This window comes from Cricetulus griseus, chromosome 4 (assembly GCF_003668045.3).
Source record: "Cricetulus griseus strain 17A/GY chromosome 4, alternate assembly CriGri-PICRH-1.0, whole genome shotgun sequence".
Taxonomy (NCBI): domain Eukaryota; kingdom Metazoa; phylum Chordata; class Mammalia; order Rodentia; family Cricetidae; genus Cricetulus; species Cricetulus griseus.
Window position 1 is genome coordinate 84,352,757 of NC_048597.1, and position 21,090 is coordinate 84,373,846.

The window sequence follows — 21,090 nt, forward strand, 5'->3', positions numbered from 1 at the left end:
TCCATGAAAGGGAGATGTGTCGTATGGGGACACACATAAAATATATGAAAGGCCAATAGAGAGTATTTGTAACTGTCCATAATGCAATCACAATTAACCGAAAGCTTTTAGCTTTGGGAGGACAGACAGTAAGTAGAATCAAAGTATTAATAATGATTACCCAGCTTGATTTACAAAAGACTATATTCATTGTGAGTAAGTGCCCAATTCACTACCTGCTGGATTCTTCTCTAGTCAGTGCCTACAGAGCAGATGGATATGTAACATCTTCTGAATGTAACACTTTAGTGATAACCAAGACAGAACCCCAGCTGCTGTGCTTCACACACTAACCAGGTAAGTGGTGAGGACGCTGGAGCACTCCCAAGTAGCAACAGAGTGATAAGTGAATGAATCTTAAAAGACTGAGAAGAGTAGAAAATGAATTGTACAAGAGATGAACCAAAGATGCACTACATTTTTTTTATTTAGTTTACAGAAGGAATCTATTAAGTACAGGTTGCAGAAAGAAAAGGTTTAGTGCTATTTACATTCATTTTAAAACTCTGCTCTATACAAATTTAATTCTGATCAGTATGAACAATATTTTCGTAGATCTACTGCATATAAAGCCTCTTTATCAACGCATTAACAATGAATAAAGTAACCTGATTGCATTTAAACAAAGATGACCATCGAGACCATTGACATTTAATGTTGCCGAGAGCCAGGATGCCTCATTAAATACGGAACACAACGCAGTCTGCAACTTCATCTTTAGAAAGGCTGGATAATGGTGTTGATATGAAATACTGGTCTATATGCTACACGCCAATCTATATTTGCATTCTACAGTTAGATATTTTATGTCTTTTTATTAAATATAATCTACACATATTTGTAATTTCATCTAGGAAGATTTCTTCCCAGTGAAAAAAATATAAAATCTTTTTTTTACAGGTTTAGATGAAATTAGCTCATGCTTTAGTGCTGTGCAAATTGTTTATTTATAGCATATCAATCTTTAAATTATTGGTAAAAATAAGAATGGTGCTACTAATCAGGTATGCCTTAAAAATCAGCTTGTGATTTTAATACAATTGCAAGCACTGATTCCAAATGCAAACTACATAAAGTAACAAAATTAGTATCTGGAGACTTTTTTTAAAAGGGTTCCTCTGTCCTAGTGAGTAAGCATAATGCAGGGTGTGGTTACGGATGAGTGACAGTGGTGGAAGTTTCCAATTTTCTGATATTCAAATACACGACTGGACCTGCTGCAGAGGCTTTCTACCGTTTCTGCACAGTGCTAGCCCCTGAGCAACGGGCCCTCCACATTAAGGCTAGGGACGTACTGCTTCCCACCTACCCTCTGTGCTGTCTGGAGAGCCCCTGGCTCTAAGAGGACTCAGGGCGCAGGCGGCAGAGAGCCCCCCCTGTATAGAGCGCTATCCGCAGCAGGCATGGCTTTTCCTTCGCTGCCCTGGGGACGGTCACACCACGCCCAGTTTGATATCCTGTGAGGACAGCCACTGTGGCTGACTTTGGTAGAATTCATCCAGCATCTTAGATCCCTTCCCATTTTCCCTGTGCGACTGGTCTGGTGATTAAATTCAGTGATTCCGAGTGTCCTCCAGTGTAGACTGTGACAGGAGTACTTCTGGGCACCACAGGCGCTGGCAGATTCTGCTGATGAGGAAAATAATGATAATCTTTTTTTTTTAGTGCAAACTACTTGCAACACTTGATTTCTGACTTCTGTGGATGAGTCTTTGTGGCAGCAAGGCTACTTCCCCTGGAGACCACTGTGCATTTCAGACTGCTCAACACAGGTAAGAGAGACAGGAATAAAGGACCAGATGAGAGTGTTCTTGGTTCTTTTTACTTTATAAGAAGAGATGACAGAGTTCCCGAGTAATTCAGCCCCATGATGTGCAGGTGACTGTCCGACAGGTGTGGGATGCTGTTGAACCTCCTCTGTCCCAGCAGCATCAACAGACTGTAGCACATACTGGCGACACATCACAGGATCACGCAGCAGTTGCTCTCACCAGTCTTCTCCCGATTCCTCTGACCTGGAGAAACAAAGCCAGCCTGTTTAGCCAGGTGGGTCTTGGGTAAAGAGGCAAAATGCAGAGGCATAGTCAAAACAGCCTAAGTTTTGTTCAAGGCTTGATTAAAACAAACAAACAAAAAAATTACGACCCTGTAAATAAGGAATCTTTTCATCTTCATCTTGGCATGTTTCAAAAACCACCTGGTGACTGGCTCAATAAACTCAATTCATATACTATGAAAATATCCTTTTCAGCAAAATGTGTGGAAGCAGCTATGTCTTGATGGTTCAAATGAGGTGCCTTTCATGGTACGCTTACCTTGTGAGTTGGGCTCTGGCAGGGTCTCTCTGGCCACCAAATGCATCACTGTTGTTTTGCCAAAAGGAAGTTTTAATGCTATGTAAAAAAGAGACAATCTGTTACTTACACCTCATTCTGTAAAATCACAATCCAGGGCCGAAAGCACTTAGAAGCTGCTGGCTCAGGCTGTGGCTCCTCCACAAGGAGACACTCCCTCACCAGAGGGAAGTGTACAGTTATAAGGGACTCTTCTAGCTTTGCCATTGGCAAGACTCATGAAATCTGTCTTATCTGACAGAAAGCACAAAGTTGTACTTATAAAATGACTGCACTAGTCAGTGCCCCTGCTTTTCAAGTCATGCTCTACACATAGATCTACTGATTGCTAGTTGTCAGTTGTCATCACTAATTCACAGCAGCCGGCACACTCCATGGTGTTGGGCAGTGGCACTAGAAGCTGCCATCTAGCAGGTGGGGCTGGCACTTCTCTTCTGCATCTGACTCAACAGCAAACAGCAGGCATGGCTGCTGGCAGCAGAAGGTGAAGGAGAAAGCGAGAAACTGGAATGCCTTCTTTCACGGAAGACTTTTCTACACACTAGGCAACATCCAGAAGATTGGATTTCAACTTTTCCTGTACACACAAAAACCTGCCTTTCAACTCAGAAGTGGCACTGGTGGGAAATGGCAAGTATAGAAACCTGCATTTTAGAGAAGTATCAGGCTGAAGCTAGTCTGGTAAGTCCTTTAATTTGTTTCCAAAAAAGACTGACAGTCACACGACTATCGTAATGAGATGAGTCATTTTGCTAATTATTCTAAAACAAATTTTAAAAATTAGTTTTAAAAAGTCTATAAGTTAATGAGAATGAATGAACCATCTTGATTCTGGCACAAATCCTGTGACCTTTAACCTGACACTGGGACACTGGAGCTTGTGGGAACTGTTCAATAGACCAGTGTTCAGAGAGAAATGGAGATTCACTCGTATGGATGGATGGTCAAGACATTAAAACCAACCAACAACTAGCTTGCTTTTTATTTCTTAATTTTAATTGAAGATCTTGTTTGAACCATAGAAATGTAAAAAATGAAAATGGTCCCATCATTAATATATGCACAAAACATCCAGGAGGCTAAGAGTCAACTCTCACATTACCAGAGGGTTGATCTAATTAGGCAAAACTACAAATAGAGAAACAAGCCAAATAAATTCTACCTTGAAATGGCAGTTACTTCCTGTGGACTACAGTAGTTTTTAGATAAGATCTAACACTGCCACAAACTAGGCGACATGTGAGCCCAGACTCTGAGGTAGCCCACTAACATGACACTGTCAGTCACTGAGGTCACCAGCTCTAACCCTCAACTCAAGTCTTTTTACAGTGGACTTTGTTGTCCCGTATTAACAGAACAACCTGAAGAGGGGACAGTGACTGACCATATTCAACACTGTCAAATGCATAAAAAAAAGCTCAGTAACTTTACAAAACTGATCTGCCTGAGGAAGACCAGACTACAGATCTCACATTAGGCTTAGAAGAAAGAGTGACTATGCTGAAGTGACAATCACTGTGTCCACAGCAGCTATTTATCCCCACACAATGAGCAATTCCCCAAACTACATAAAAACCTGCTGTCATAATCGTGCCCTAGTCTGTGCTGGGTTTTAACTTAGGAGCAACCCATCCAGACTACATCAGCAGCAGCACAATGAAATCTACCTGTACCACACACAGTAGGTTTGCACACTGGCAGGTAGGGCTTATTTCACAGGGAGAAGGCACATCCAAAGCAGGGGAACCTCAAGTCATCTTTTTTTAGTAAATGCAGAGGCACTGCCATTTAAAATAAGCAAAGGACTAGTACTGGCAGGAGAGGATGTCAATTACCTCCTAATGTGACGTTTCCATGTAGAAATCTGCCTTGATAAATGAGTCGCAGGATGTTTGGGCTGCTCACCTGTTCTTCTTCCCAGTCTGAAAGAAACGGAACTGCTTAGAGGCCTGCGAGACAACTATGCACTGTCACACTCCTGAGGCCACCAGGGAAGGCATGGCCCAGAGCCTCCACCGTCCAGGCACTGCAGCCTTTGCTGCTTCCCCACTTCCTCAAGAAGTAGCAAAGAGCTGCAAAAGATTGTCTGCCTCTCAAAGATCAAAGAGTGCTGACTTGTAGGCTGAAGTTAAGCAATGGGCTGGGGAAAAGCTAGTCTTAGTAGAAGGACCTATAGTTTGAATTAGTCATTAATTAACGGAATATTATAATGTCTCAGTGCTTGCACTCAGTGCAGTGCATGCTCAAGGGCAGTAACAAGGCACTGTCATGTCATCTTTTTGAGACCAGCTGATAAAAATGACAGGAAGCTAGGACAAACTGCTACCAATTGTAGTATGGGTAGCCCAGCAGCTGTTACGGCACACCATCTGAAAACCTCAGCTCTGAGAGACTGCTGTTCAGGCAGGATATGCTTCCCCTGGCAGCTACCGTCAGCTTACTGCTGCAACTACTGAATTCTGAGAATTCCTGTGCACCTTTCTCAAAAATCCTAGGTTTTGCTTTCAGTAGGAGATAACGGACAACAAAGAAATAGTCTAGAATATTCCGAGGGTGAGTGATGGAAGAGAAGGGAGGCAAGTCTCTACTATGGTTTTGTTTTGTTGAGTATGTGCATGTACTTGACAATATCAGCTTGACTCAGGAACTCAAGCACAAGAGTAACTCATGCTAATTTCCAGGGACCTGTGCTGTGCCTGTCCCCTCCTAGGGCCTCCTCTTCTCCTGGGAATTCTGACTGCACTGTCTCTTCTAGATAAGATCAGGTGAGTCACTCTCCTTAAGTATGAATAACTTTGCATACACTGCCTTTAAAACCATTGTTTATAGACTATGTCTGCCATGCATTCCTTTGCTATAGAGACAACCTGTAACCTTAATGTTTTCTGTAACCTTAATGTTACAGAAAAGAGGTAGATTGATTTTGCTAAACATATTTTATAGACTCAGCATGGGAACACATGCTTGTAATCCCAGATACTGGAGAGTTAAGGCAGAAGGACTCCAAATTTGATGGCAGCCTGGGCAAGACTTTCTAAAAGGGAGCAAGGTATACAGCTTAGTAATAGAATGCACAAGTCCCTGGGTTCAAACCTTTGTACCGGGAAAAGTTAAATGTGGTGGGCTAGAACAGTGTTACCAAATGGCACATGCCATGGAAACTGTTGTGGGCAAACCTTAGAAGTTCAAAGGGAAAACTAAGGCAAGGCAGAGTCTCACTAGATAGGGAGGCAGCAGAGAGGGAAGGAGCTACCACATACACTCCCCCAAAGCATTCACTGTGGTGTAACTGAAAGCAGAATGAACAGAATTCACTCTTTCTGGACTTGTTCACAGAACTCATGCATGTGAACTGCAGGTCAAGTTTGTTTCAACACAGCTTCATTTTCAATAGGTCCCACACAGAGAAGCCCACAAGAGCCTGTTGCCATGGTAAAGATTGTCTCTTTCCTTCTGTGTTTTGGTATGAAGGTTCATTCACATGAAGTGGATATGCACTGGACACACTCCACTGGCATGAAGGCAAACATGGCTTCTACATCCCTTGCTCCTTCACTGCTCTGTGGTGAGAAAAGGCAAAATCTAGGGCAATGACCCTGTCAAGCATCGGTTGGTCTTATGCCCTCAGTACTTCCTCAAAACATGTGAAGCAAGTCAGGGACAACAAACCAAACACTCACCCATGGGCCAGTTGTCATACACGTGCTTTGCAATGTCGGAGGCAGAGTCATTCGGGGAGAAGAGGAACTCCTTCGTCTTTCCACTCACCAAGATGAGGCGCAAATTAATCTGAAAGTGGACAGTGGTGCTCTGAATAGACATCTCAACGCGACAACAAGAGGATTTGTACAAGTTCCCACTCAGACCCCATTCCCAGTGCCAGCGGCATATGGTGGTTTCCATTTAAAATTATTACGAAGTCATCAGAATAAGAGTTTCATTATGGCATTTTGCATGAGTATGTCATTATACTGTTTTCTTATTCAGCCTCCTGCTGAAATGCCCCAGCCCTGCCCGCTGCCTTTCCCTCAAACTCTCTAGGCTGGCCTTCCTCTCCAATAGTCCCACCCCATACTACTTTTATGTCACATTACTTAAATTCTTTCAAACCTGTTTTTATAATGAGAATTGGCATGTAACTTTTACTCCCTGTTATTTATAATAAGTTTGCCACACATATATTTGTGAGTAAAAGAATCAAATTCATAAAGTCCGGGGAGATACCTTTGTTGATAAAAACGCTTGCTGTGAAAGCATAAGGACTAGGTTCAGATCCTAGGCTGCTGGAGAGTCAGAGCTCAGTGAGAGACTGTCTCAAAAGATAGATAAGGTGGAGTAGGATAGAAGAAGACACTTGACACTGACCTCTGGCTTTGTCATTCACACAGGCACATACATGTACACCCATACACAAAACCAAAGTCATTATGTTTCTGAATATATGACAATGTTGGCAAGTAAACTAATTACAACTGCTATTACAGAATTTACCGTTAACTCAAAACTTAATAAAAATGATGTCAGCCCGTGCAGCCTATTGCTAAACACAAAAGCTAAAAGGAAGAATCCAACAATTTTGTTCTGCATCTCTTGGATTTTATGTGTTGAGAGTCAATATGTATCCCAACAAAGCAAATATTCCAAAAAGTTCACTTCTAAATTTTTATCTTCTATAATTAATTTTATTGCTGTTGCTAAATTCACTGTATCTACTCATTTCCCTGTAAGACACAGATATACATATGGTTTCCTACATCTTCAGTTCTGTTTTAAAGACTAGTTGGGCTAGAGATGGATGACTCAGCAGTTAAGAGCACATACTGCACTAGCAGAGGACCCAGGTTTGCATCCTGATACTCACGACAGATGACTCAAAATTGACTGTCTCTAGCTGCAGGAGTTCTGATGCCTTCTTCTGGAGCGCGCACACACACACACAGACACACACACACACACACAGACAGACACACAGACAGACACACAGACAGACAGACACAGACACACACACACACACACACACACACACACACACACACACACACACACACACACACCTTACACACACTTACTTTATTCTTTTTTAAAAGACCTCACTAAAAAGTTGGGTCTGGTCCTAAACTGAGCGTCAGACAATCTAGCCCAGCTTCTTTACATATGACCAGCAACTGTCGCTGTATCAGGGCAAACTGTGACAAGGCCCAGGTTACCTTCTCTCCTCTTCAGCTACTATGTACTTTAAGATACCACAATACTGCACTGTGCTGGTTTTCTTTTTAATCAGCCATGGCAACAGCACCTCTGGTACCTCATCACACAGAAAATATGCTGGGAATTGCAAAATATCTACTCTTGAGAATGGAAACTCACCAACAATGCAGAACCAATTGGATTCTTAACAGATAAAATGGACTTGGGCTCTGAATTAGAACCTGTACTCTTAACTGTATGGATAACTCAACAGAAGAGAAAAGAGAACTCTATATAGCAGGTGAAAAGCTTAATATATCAGTAAGAATTCAGAGCTACTTTCAAAATGAAATTACACTAAAGCTGTCACTGTTGTGCCCCCCCCCGCCCCTCCCCCCCACTGGGGGAGGGGGCTGTTAAAATGTGAGAGGACACACATGGGAAATCTGTGTCTTCCCCTTTTAATTTTACTAGGAACTCAAACTGTTCTTCAGAATATAGAAATGTAACATTTTAACACCGAGTTACAAGATACTACTGGTGTTCTCTGAAGATTCTTCAGAGCCTAAATTAAACATTCTGGCTGAAGGAAACACACTCTCTCGCATGCACGCACACCCTACTCTACAAATATACCCTATGTTCTCAACACTTACCATTTAAAACTTGGACTACCATTAACCAATAAGCTGATAATACATTTTTTTCACAATTCAAAAAAAAAAAAAACCCCACCAATTATCTATTATCTATTTATATACTAGAAACTTCTGCCCTTTGCATGTGTTTGGTACCATCTAAGAAGAATTACTTTTGACATTTATGGGTGGACACACATTTTTCGGTTACACAGCCCTACTAACCCCTCCTTAACCATCTAGGCCGTCATATCCTTAGTATCCTGCCTCACTCCAGAAAACACCTAAAACTGGAGGAGTCTGAAGGTGGCTCCAGAGTACAGATGGAGAAGCAAGAGAATAGGACAACTCCAAGGCCAGGAATTTATCAGTCTTACAGTTAAAAGTAGCTAAAATTGATGGAGGCTGCTTCAAGGAAACTAAAGACAAAAATGGTAACAACAAATGGAAGTATTGAGTGGAATAAAGTAACTCACTGCCTGAAGCACCTGCGGTGCCTGGCATATGGTGATCGTCTAGCCAGTTGGTTTTAAGAATCCACATGGAGATGCAAAGCGGAAAGGTCATAGGGGAGGCATGAAGCCATGCCTCAGAGTTACTGACTACACACAGAACTGTGCGTGCAGCGGGTAGCACACAGGAGTGAATAATGACTTCTGGGTGGTGCTGTGGATGCATGGGTAGTCCTTAGATCTCACAACATGCCAGTTAATCTACATGCTGCCGCTGAGTGAATATTCTGCAAAGTGAAGCCACTTCTCTGCTACCATACACATATTTGACCTATGATCTACCTTCTAAATGAAGACAGAGTGAGTTACTAATGTAGCTGACTTGGTCTTACACCAGAAGTGTAACCTGCCTCATCACTGCCGGATAGTCTGGGTTTGTTAACACCAATGGAGGAAAATGCTGAATTCCAACCATTCAAATGGGCACAGCCACACAGGCTGGCCAGCAGTTAACCGGTCCTGTACTGTTGTAAGAATCTACTCACAGACAACTACCCAGGGGGGTAACATGGTCCTCCACACAGCAATGGAGTAAAGACGCCTCTCTCAGGACAAAATAACTTGGTATGAATGGAGCAAAATGGATGAGGATTCCCAAGAGGTGGCATTCAGAGCCTCCGGACCAACTACATGATGAATAACTAACTACTGAGGCAAAGCAAGGCAAGATGACTGTGACTACTGGTGACTGTTCATCATGGCCCACTGCAAGGCCAATGGAACAAGAGCCCCAGGCTTTCAAACCACCAGCCATCTTTCTGAGATAACAAATTTCGAGGCACCTCATTTTAGAACTTAATCAAATGATTTGCTTAAATTGAGCAGGGTAGAAAAATTAGGGGAATTAAAGAATGGAAGACAGACTGACTAGAGCAAGGACTATTGGAAATGAGACAATTATGGAGGTGGGTGATCCTTCTCAGGGACCCGCATGCTGAGCAGAAAAGGAATTTGCACTTCCTGATTGAAAACCCAGAGGGGGGACGAGCAGTGAGGCCTGGCCTATGACCCCCAAGTTTCCCTTGGGGAACAAGATCAGCAGAAACAGCTGTCTCCCTGCTGTGTCTCTCCAGGTCCCATGTGTCCTACCCTGCCACCATTCTTTAATAAATGGCCATGGCCAAGTGGTGAGTGGAAAAGGCCCTAGATGACCTCTTAGCAAGTCACTCAATACAGCTCAGGGGAATTTCACTGAGTGATGGAAGCCACCCCAAAGGGTCTACACTGTGTGAGTTCACTTAAAAAAAATACTCTTAAACTGACAGGGTTGGAAGTGGACAGCAGGCCAGCTTTGGGCAAGTGTGAGGGAGGGAGAACTGTATCTATGGAAGTAGGGCAGGGGGAGCTGTGGACCCAATTGCTGTGTCATGATGTGACAGTGTCCTGGAAACTAAACTCTACAGAACTAAATACACACATCTATTGCATCCCCATGACATGAGCAAGTCTCAACAGCCCATGGACCTTACCAATGTCTAATTCCAGTTGTGATGTTAGTTATATAAGATGTTATCATTAGCAAGACCCGGGATTTGTTATTTCTTACACGTACATGTTGAGTTTTAAATTATTTCAAAATAAAAAGGCTCTTCTTCAGCTAGGCATGGTGGTGGCGCCTACAGTTAGTCTTGCCTACCCTTGAGAGGGGAAGGCAGGAGAGTGGAGATCAGTCTGGGTGATACCTTAAGAAAAATCAAACAATAAATAATGCAGGTGCCCAACTTCCTCAATACATACAAGGGATTTAACATGCACTTATTTTCATTATTTTTCTTATTTTCACTTGAAGATGACAATATTTTTAAAGTATACATTATATTAAAATACCTACTTACTTCAGAAAAAAGATACATGCCTGTATCAGTGACTTGTACTAAGATAATATAGGAAACTGAAAATAGGTATGTGGCTTTCCCTTTTCTAGAACTGGAGGCTAATAAATGGCAGATTTTGAATTTTGCCAATATTTCTATAAAAGCAACAAAAAATGAGGAAGAATGTAAGATTGACTTAAAATAAAAGTTATCCAAACACTTATATAGTAAAATATGAGAATCATGTATTTAACAAACTCATTGTCCATTCACTCAAACATCTGAAACACACTGTACTTTGTGTTTACATCATGAAAAATGTAGTATGAAAGTAGGATTTCATAATCTTCACTAAAAGACTTATTTTTAATTATATCTACTTGACAAGTGTCTGTGTGGGTATGTGCACACAAGTACTGGTACCCACAGAGGCCAGAAGACATCAGATATCCTGGAGCTCGAGTTACAGCAGCTGTGGCTCAACTGATGTGTGTGCTAGGACCCAACAGAGGTCCTCTTCAAGAGTAGTACAGTGCTTAAACACTGGGCCATCATTGCAGCTCCTGATGTCATAGTCTTGAAGACAAGAAACACACAAACAAGCCAACAGTGGGAAGGAGGGATATTTAGGATATAAAATTAGAAATGCTCAATATGGATTTGTTGAGTGAGTTTTAATAAAAACCAAAGAGGAAGCATTCATGGGCCACATCCACGCAGAGCACAGCACAGTGACTGTAAAGCAAAAGCCTACAGTGTGCAACTTACTGAGATAATGCACATTGTGTTTAACCACCCCACCTTGCCCACTGCCAAACCACAGCCCCACTTCCCAGTTGTGGGAGTGGCTGGAGGCAGTGCCTCACAGTGGCCTTGCTTTTTATTCTCCAGAATCAGGCATCTTACGCAGTCCTTGAAACTGCAAAGGTCCTGTGTTGTTCAAAGCCTCGGCACAGGCTGTCCTTTACCGGAATGCTTGGCATTCCCTCCCCACCTCCCATGCACATACCTAAATCTCAGTGCACAGCTTTGCCAGACTCTACTGGCTATCACCAAACTGCTTCTGTGTACTTAAGAGGGGAGGGCATAAGTAGCACAGCCTCAAAAAACTTAATCACTGCAGATGAAATACTCAAACTACATTGTGGAAAAGAATTGGAAAAGAATTTCAAGGAGAAACTGGAGAAGCCAAGTAAATGTTTATATTCCTCATTGAAAAGGAGCAGCAAAAATATTTGTGCAGTTTATTTATTCATGGCATCTATGAACACATTAAAGCTACATAAAATATACCCAAGTTCCTGCCTATGACCTTACTCACCTTCAGTAGATAAGGCCCACCCAGAGTGACAACTAACCAAATTGACACCTATGGATTGGGTCGTCTCTACACTTTGATAGCACCTTATGTGATACAGATTCTAATCATATATTGCATATTAAACCCTGTAAGTGGGACGCTCAGTGAGGTACCCTGTTTCATCTGCCTACTCTAAGTGGAGATAAAAGATCAGAAGTCGCTAACAAATTCCTCTAGAACCTGTGGATCGCAACCCCCACAGAGTGGCATAATATTGTGCATATTAGATATTTACATTACAATTCAAAACAGTAACAAAATTACAGTTATGAAGTAGGAACGAAATAATTTTATGGTTGGGGGCCACCACACACAAGGAACTGTATTAAAGGGTTGCAGCTTTAGGAAGGTCGAGAACCACTGCTCAAGAAAATTTTACATCTCCCCATTTACTTGAATGTGCACTTCTAGAACCATGTTCCAGGCAGTATTTTATGTTTTCTGAATTGCTCAACTATTTATTGATTAAAAAAATTCCAATCACAACACAAACAAGAAGCTATGAAGCCATGAAGATGAATGGATGGTAACAGTGGCTAGCTTACTTGCTTTCATATGTAGGTTTCTCTATTACCAAACAAAGAAAACAGTTAGAATCAAATGTAGTACAAGATATATATAAAGTATCTAATGTGTCACATAGTAAATGTTAATCAGCTAACATCATAAATTACTGAACACTGTAATAACTACAATCATACTAGCAAGTCACTAAACAGTACTACAAAATACTCTCCTCTTAAGTACTTTATAATGTATTTTTTTTTGAATTTTTATATTTATTTTGTATTTATTTTATATTTATATTTATTTTGAATTAAAGTTTGGGGAACCTTGGTAAAATTAAAATTCTATGAGAAGATTGACAGTGCATAGGCTTAGGTGTGTGTGTGTGTGTGACTAAGAGAGAGTGTGCACTTGTGAACTAGCGTGAGAGCATGTTGGTGGTCAGAGGACAATCTGATTATTCCTCAAGTTCTGGGTGTATTAAAGTCTGTTGTGGGATATTTGTACACTGTGTGAAGATGTAATGCTGAACAGCCAATAGCCATGCAGGAGGTATAGGCAGGACTTCTGGGAGATAATCGAGGTGTGCAAGCAGGATGTGCAGGAGGAGAGGTAACTGCCATGAGCCACAATTAATATAAATGGGTTAATTAAGTTACAAGAACTAGTCAGGAACAAGACTAAGCTATAGGCAGAGCTTTCATAATTAATAAGAAGTCTTTGTGTCATTATTTGGGAGCTGGGTGGACAGAGAAAGACACTACAATCTTCCTCCTTTTTTAGGTCAGGTCTTATTGGCCTGGCACTTGCTGATCAAGCTGGGCTGCCTGGCCAGTCACCGAGCCTGCCTGTCTACAGCTCTCCAGTGCTGGGAGTGTATCAACAGCCTAATTTCTTCTTATGCCTCCTCTTCATGTATTTCACTGTCTCTTCCTAGCCTCAATGCTTGAGAATTCTTGCAAATTACTATTGAAAATGTAAAATTTTAAAGTTCCAAATGCTATAAACATAGCAAACATGTTTCTGAAATCAAGTTCTGGTTCTGCAGTGCATTACAGCCTGACTATGGGCTATTCCTACACAATCGGCACACAGGACACCAACTAGCTACTTCAAACTGATTTCAATATGCAAGGTTCTTAACATACAAAGTCACCTGTGTGAGTGGCACTGAAGTGCCTGCTCTGGGATTCTAAACAGGACTCTTAGACCCACAGCTCACTAAGAGAAGGCTGTTCATTCAAGACAACTGTCCCTGACAACTAGGTAAGTGAGCACAGGAGAAAGGGAGTTGGCAAAAGCACAGTAGTAGAGAGGCCTCTGGGGACAAGAGAGGCTTCCTCCCTCATCATACACTCTCATGTACTTCAGAAAGGGGACAGCTCTCTCTTTCTCCTGACTGCCTCCTCTTAGGAGAAACACAGCAGTCCAAGTTTTTGCATAAGTCAATCTGAAATCACAGAGAAGGAAAGCAGACACTGGCACTGAGGTTTTTCCTTATATAGTATTCCCCAAATGGTTCTACACCAGTTATGGGTAAATCCTGGCATGACACAGGATAGAACTTTCAGGTACCACACTTAAATCTGTCTTGGCTTTGTTCTATCATCGGGATCTTCTAAACTATTCCCTTTGGGGTGTCTGTCCTTTGCTGACCGACTCAGATCATCACCAAGCTGGCATCTACATTAGATGCCAGTACTTGTTACTTAGCATGGACTTTCAGAAGTGAGTCCTTCAAGTTTGGACAGGAAGGGACAGAGAACTGTCCTGAGAGGTCAGCCATCAACAGCAAAGCATAATAAATAGATGAGGTCTGCTCCAGTGCACCTCAACTAAGGCCAAGCCCCTCTGCCCAACCCCCTAGGACTTCCTCAATACCTGACCCCAGTCCTCCTCAGTAACACAGAGGGCTTGCTTTTTTCTCTCTTAGGAGATAAAAGTTCTGTGGCAAAATTTCTCTTTAATCTTCGATACAAACTAAAAACTAGTCTTCAGAGAAATAGATTCTGAGAGTGAAAAAGATTATTTACTGAAAAAGAGGTTTAGAAGTGTGTTCCTTTAAAAATCATTAACAATGTTTTAAATACCAATAAATGGTTTAAATTGTTATTCTGTCTTACATGTATTTAATTACAATTTAAAAGTTATTATAAAACTATAGTATCAAGTCTGAACCATTTTCTCATATGTTCATAACAGTGCACAGGAAAGATAAGCCACTTATTTTTAACAGTCACCCATGATGCAACAAGTAGTCCGAAGACAATCACATGTGTGATGGCAGACACACCGATTACAATGGAGCTGAAAGTCCCATCATCCGACTAGTGAGGTACTGCCATCACCCTGCCAGAGCACAGCAAATTCCTCATGGCTGTGATGACACCCCTGTAAATAAATCACTGTGCTGTCAGCAATACACAAGTGTAGCACATACAATTATGTGCAGCATATAATGCTTGATAATGACCTTCAACTACTATGTACTGGCTTGTGTGTTTAACAAACTGTACCTTGTATCATTATTTCTGACAGTCCTAAGCAAGACATTCTGCAGCCATGGCTATGGCTGAGGTAGAATATTTACTTGCCTGTTAGCGGGCACTCAGCTTAATCCCAGGTGCGCGCGCGCGCGCGCACACACACGCGCACACACACACACACACACACACACACACACACACACACCCACACACACACACACACCCACACACACCCTCCCTACTATGATCAGACCTGCTTTAAATCCTTAAAATACCTCAAGTTAGACAGAAAGTTATACAATAATCCTACAGAGAGGAAACCAGGCACTGTAGCAAGATATAATGTGCCTACATTTACTTTCCAATTAATAGATCCATATGGGGTCATCAAATAGCCAGATTTGGTCAAGAAACATCATAGTCAAAGGTACCTCATCTCCAAAACCTTTCTGTAACCACATTGAATGATATATATGTGATAATTACACTTGGTACTACCAGAAATTAATTTTTTAAAGATTGTGTATTGGTTAGTTTTATGTTAACTTGACACAAACTAGGCACTGGACAGGAGGAAGCTTCAGCTGAGAAAAATGCCTCTGTAACATCAGCTGTAGGCAAACCTATAGGGCATTTTCATGGGGGAGGGGCCAGCACATTGTGTGTGTGTGGTGCCATCCCTGGCCTGGTGGTCCTGGGTTCTGTAAGAAGGTGGGCTGAGCAATTCATGAGGAACAAGCCAATAAGAAGCACCCCTCCGTGGCCTCAGCTCCTGCCTCCAAGATCCTGCCCTATTTGAGCTCCTGTCCTGACTTCCTTCTATGATGAACTGTGAAGTGGAAGTGAGGGCCAAATAAACCCTTTCCTCCCCAGGCTGCTTTGGTCATGGTGTTTTATTACAGCAATAGTAACCCTAAGACAGAATAATTGTTCAAAACAATTTCAGAGCACACTGGTGAGTTTTTAAACCTTTGGTGATATACAGAGCAGACTGGGCTCAGAGACCAACAGCGAGCAGAATCCGAGAGCAAGAGAATAGGGAACAGGAGAAAATAGGGTGGGGTAAATGATGGTTCCAAGCTTTGGTGCTAAACTGTATGAGGAAGACAGGAGAATTTCACAGAAATGAATTATCAGAAAAGGTTTATTATCTAGAAAAGTATAAGTTTAGTCTTTCCTTTTTTTTTTTTTTAGTGTATCAGTTTTGAAAACTCAATCTTAAAAACTTATTTCTGATAGCACCAAATATAATTACCCAAGATGAGGTGCCTTTGACCATATGGTTTCTTGACTGAATCTTGCTATTACTGAATCTTGCTATTAGATCAAAATAGGAAAAATAATGCATTTAAAAATAAGTCATCAGCCGGGCAGTGGTGGCGCATGCCTTTAATCCCAACACTCGGGAGGCAGAGGCAGGTGGATCTCTGTGAGTTGGAGGCCAGCCGGGTCTCCAGAGCAAGTGCCAGGATAGTCTCCAAAGCTACACAGAGAAACCGTGTCTCAAAAAACAAACAAACAAACAAAAGTCATAGTCACTTCCTGAATAGAGAAGGCATTTTTTTTCTTTCTCCTTCCTTCCTTCCTTCCTTCCTTCCTTCCTTCCTTCCTTCCTTCCTTCCTTCCTTCCTTCCAACAGGATTTCTGTATGACCCTGGCTGTCCTGGAAGTGACTGCCTCCCAAGTGCTGGGATTGAAGGCATGCACCACCACAGTTTGTGACTGGAAGGATGAGTCAGTAACACCCAACGGCATGTCAGATTTTAGCCGGATTCAGTGTCAACAGTTCAGTGACATACACCTATGTATAAGCAGAAAGTAATCTATTAGAAACCATCAAGAAAATGTTTTCTATATTTTGCTGTTAAGCATAATTATAATTAGGTAAAAAGAAATTCACTATTCTACATGCATTCTAGAATACGAACTCTGACAAAGACCACAGTGATAATAGAAGACAGTTGCTCCAGAAGAAAAGAAAATGTAAAACCATCTAATTCTTTACATTATGTCTGTTAACTCATTATTCCAAAGTGCTAGCAAGCACTCCTGTTTATGAAGATGTTCTGTCTGGCTATGAAGAAAGCAATTGTTTCATGCTGACTGCATTCTGAGGTTCTATTCAGCTTGCACAGACAATTTGCATCAACCTGTGACTAGTGATACTATCACTTAGTGGTGCTCCAGATAGCTATGACCTCATGGGCTCTTAATATTGAGGATCTCATTTATTAATTAAAGTCTCTGGAACATTCATGAATTCTGACTTTAATACAATGGTGTTTTATTTGTTGTCGTTAATTAAAATGTAAAACCCAAATATATTCAGGGTTGGAGGAATTATTCAGCAGAAGGGCTCATAAAGACACAAACAAGGACAGAAACAACTGAATAATGGACACATCAATGTCACTATTGTAATATTAAATATCATCCTTGGGAAAACAGCATAAAACTGCATCTGTGGGAGCTTCCTGAGCTAAGAGTGCTGCCCAGCATGAACACTGGTGCCAGGGAATGGAGCTGACTGCTTCAGACTATCACTTAAAGATCCCTTCATCATAAGCTATACTTGCTACAGGCAAATCTAGCAGCATTAAAAACACTCACTGTAAGCTAAAGCTGAATGGGGACATCAGATGGTTTCCAAGAGGGGAATAGAGAGAACATAGGAAGAATCTATCAGAATGCTGTTCCTACTTCTGTAAAAGGCAGACTTTATGGTGAAGGTGAAAGGGAAGATGCAGAACGATATGTATTGTGAGGACAGAGTGAGCCTCAGACGAGTGTGCCACCTCCTTCTGGTCTGGCTTTGGAATAATCAGATCTCCCTGAAAGTGGTGTATAACCCTTTGTGGATCATGCTGACATCTTCAAATCACACTTGAGTAACTTGTCTCAAACTGTTCAAGGTCTCTAGCAATTGTGTAACATCAGTATCTAGGATCACTTCTGCACACCTTGTGAGTGGTGTTAAATAGGAAAGGTGTTTGTTTCTAACAGAAATAGTTTTAACATTTGAATTCAAAAGAAATGAGTTGTTACCCAGCTCTTATGACAGCCAAGCAAAGAGCAAAAGAAGGGAATAATTAAAGACGTTGCAAATGGAGGTGCTGGCAGAGCTGGCCCAACATGAGAAATGGAGCTCCCAAGGCAGCCTTTGTGCAGAGAAAAGGCCACTTGCAAGACTCTCTTCCTTTTGTCCTTTAAAATAAAGCCTGACTACAAAAGAAAAGTTAAAAACTCTGATGTAGTCCTACTTTTAAAGTTAGCTCTAAGTTCTTACTCAAGTCTGTGTGTTACCACCGATGAGTGGTTCTGATTAGCTAGTCACACCTCCATGAACCAACTGTAGATCAAACATATTCAGGAAAAAAAAGCATCTGTATTGAATACCAAGGCATTTTTCCTTATCACTAGTCCCTAAACAACAGAGCACGGCAGTTATTTATACACTTCACATTGACTGTTACAAGCATCCACAGGTGGTTCCAGGGCATGGACAATGTCCTGGGTTAAGCACAAGTACCATTTCAAAGGATTCATCAGATTTTCAGGGTCCCACTGGGGGTCCTGATACTTCCCCTGCCACACCAAGGACAGCTGTAATTAGACTTGGAATTACAATTATAAACTAAGATACTACTTCTTTTTCAGATATTTTAATGATCTGACCAAATCTTCCCAATTATCTGACGATTCTTTCCAATATAATACACTAAATTTAAGAGCTAGGTAGAAGATGCTGTCGGGGAGGCCAGTACAAGACTGATCCAGACCCCTGAACATGGATGTCAATAAGGAGGCCTCTGCACTCCAGGGAGGCTCTGGTGGTGGATTAGTATTTTTCCCTGGTGCAAGAAGGGACTTTGAGAGCCCATCCCATGTGAAGGGTTACACTTTGGCCCTGGACACATGGGAAAGGGCCCAGAACCAGCACAGGAAGATTTGGTGGACTTTGCAGAGCCCCCGTTGAGGGCCCTACCCTGCCTGGGGAGTGGTGGGTGGATGGGGTGGGGGAGGAGGGATGGGGTGAGGGGAGGGAGAGGAAGAAGGGACTTACATGTGAAACAAGCTTGTTCCCTAACTAGAACAACAACAACAAAAAACCCAAGTAAAAAGGTAGAAAAAAAAAAAAAAAAAAAAAGAGCTAGGTAGATCTTAAATTCTAGAGAACACAGCATTGAAAACATACTGAAAAGTAAGATCAATAGTTGTACTGCCTATTTTTAAGTCAACTTGAGGCAGGCTAGAGTCATCAGAAAGGAGGGAGCTTCAATTGAGAAAATGCCTCCATAAGTTTGGGCTGCAGGCAAGCTCTACTGTAGGGCATTTTCTTAATTAGTGATCTATGGAGGAAGGCCCAGCCCATTGAGTTCTATAAGAAAAGAGGCGGGGCAGCCGTGAGGAGCAAGCCCATAAGCTGCACCCCTCTGTGGCCTCTGAGTCAGCTCCTGCCCTCACTGCTTTTGATGATGAACTGTTCTATGGAACTGTGAGCAAAATAAACCCTTTCCTCCTCAACTTGTTTTTGGTCATGTTTCATCACAGAAATAGCAACACTAAGACAATATCCATTGCTTGTTTAATACTAAAAGTACACCGAGCAGGAAACACAAGAAGAGATGCAGAACTTGAGGAGAAACCATTGCAAACACACCAGGATGGCTACAATCACAAAGATGAGCAAAGAAAAGTTGGCACAGACATGGAAACTCTACCCCTCAAATGCTGCCCAGTGTAACGGGTTGGCCACTCTGACAACACCTGCAGTCATCTCTAGTCTGTGAGCAGTCCACTCTGCTGACTGGTAACAAAGCAGAGGTCACACACACCTTTACTTTTGGGGATGTATTATCTGATGACTCAGGGTAAAGTGATAAAACAGATTCGATTTCTTAAAATAGCAAATTAAAACAATTAGTAGGGGAGGGAGACAGTGAACTGGTTTAAAAGTATGTGCTATAACTCTAGGTGACAGACAAGGGTCCATCAGAGTAACTCTTTCACTTCTAACACTTGAAACTTTCTACAAGGAAAACAATTTAAATTGCTGTTATAAGGTGGCTGATAATTTTCCAGAGAGTAAAAGATGTTTTTCTAGAAAGAAAATAATTCTGCCATCATAATTTAGGGAATTTTCTATGGAATCCTTAGATTGCTAACTGTCTCCGGATCCAGGAGGCCTGTTGGGATAAGGATGATTCCCATCTGCTCAACACCAGCTGTTTGTACAGCTGTTATGCCAATGACTCCCTCCTCACGAGACAGGTTGGTCAGTACTTACCATGAACCGACATAATGCCTTCCCTGCTATAGACAAGACCCTGATTTCAGCTGCCGGGAAACTGTCAGAAAACTATGCAAAAATCTTTCAAAGATTCCTTTGATGTGAGTGGTGCTCATCGTGAACAACTATTTATACACACACAGGGACACACCCATTTCCACTTTGCATGTGCTCACAAACACATGCAGGCACAAATTTCTCTGCTGAATGAAGGAAATCCATAAATTTTTCTTGTCTATGACACTGATTTATTTTGTTTTTATTTGAATCTTAAGACATACAAATGTTTTCTGATAGATAAAACTGTCCAAACGGGTGTTTTGGATTTTCTAGAATATACATCTTTTCAAATGTTTCCCATCTTCCAAGGCTTCAACTCTTTAAGGTAAAATAAACGATCTGATCATGTCACTCTCATAATTGGTCTGGATTCTGTTACTACAGGGAAGAGGTATCATTTGCAGATTCTTTTTAACCTTCTACAGGGGACTGTTCTAAATTTAACTAGTACCCTCCAAAACTCATATTCTAGATTTAGAGAAATTACAGAAAGACATTAGAGAAAACCATCCAATGAGGGAACACATACAATAGAAAGAGAAAACAGCTTGGTATCTTTTCTTCAAACAGTGACATATCAATTACAAATTACTAACAATTAGTAAAAATGTTTTCTGAAGACACACCTTATCAAATAAACTATAAAGACAAATTTTAATGTATTTGTCTTTTCTCCATATTTTATTCCTGTTTTCTTCCTCATCACCAAAACTCCATTCCTTAGTTGGATAAATGGAGGGTGAAAAATAACCAAGTGCAAGGTACTCTAACAGACCAGAGATGTGATGCTCCCAGTCAAGCACAGCTGTGTGTGGGATCAGAGAATCTGAACATTAAGGAAGT

The 21,090-nt window shown here is 41.5% G+C and overlaps 1 protein-coding gene across 1 annotated transcript in view; it reads right to left on the reverse strand.

The window, feature by feature from the left end:
* Nucleotides 1-446: 446 nt before the first annotated feature.
* The window catches only part of Ubl3 (ubiquitin like 3), a 47,275-nt gene continuing 26,631 nt past the window's right edge, over nucleotides 447-21,090 (reverse strand). The window contains exons 2-5 of the mRNA XM_027413710.2: nucleotides 6,074-6,182; nucleotides 4,229-4,315; nucleotides 2,355-2,432; nucleotides 447-2,054 (exon numbers count right to left, since the gene is read on the reverse strand). Of these exons, the coding sequence (XP_027269511.1) occupies nucleotides 2,002-2,054; nucleotides 2,355-2,432; nucleotides 4,229-4,315; nucleotides 6,074-6,182 (327 nt within the window). The 3' untranslated portion in view covers nucleotides 447-2,001. The remainder of the gene's footprint in view (nucleotides 2,055-2,354; nucleotides 2,433-4,228; nucleotides 4,316-6,073; nucleotides 6,183-21,090) is intronic.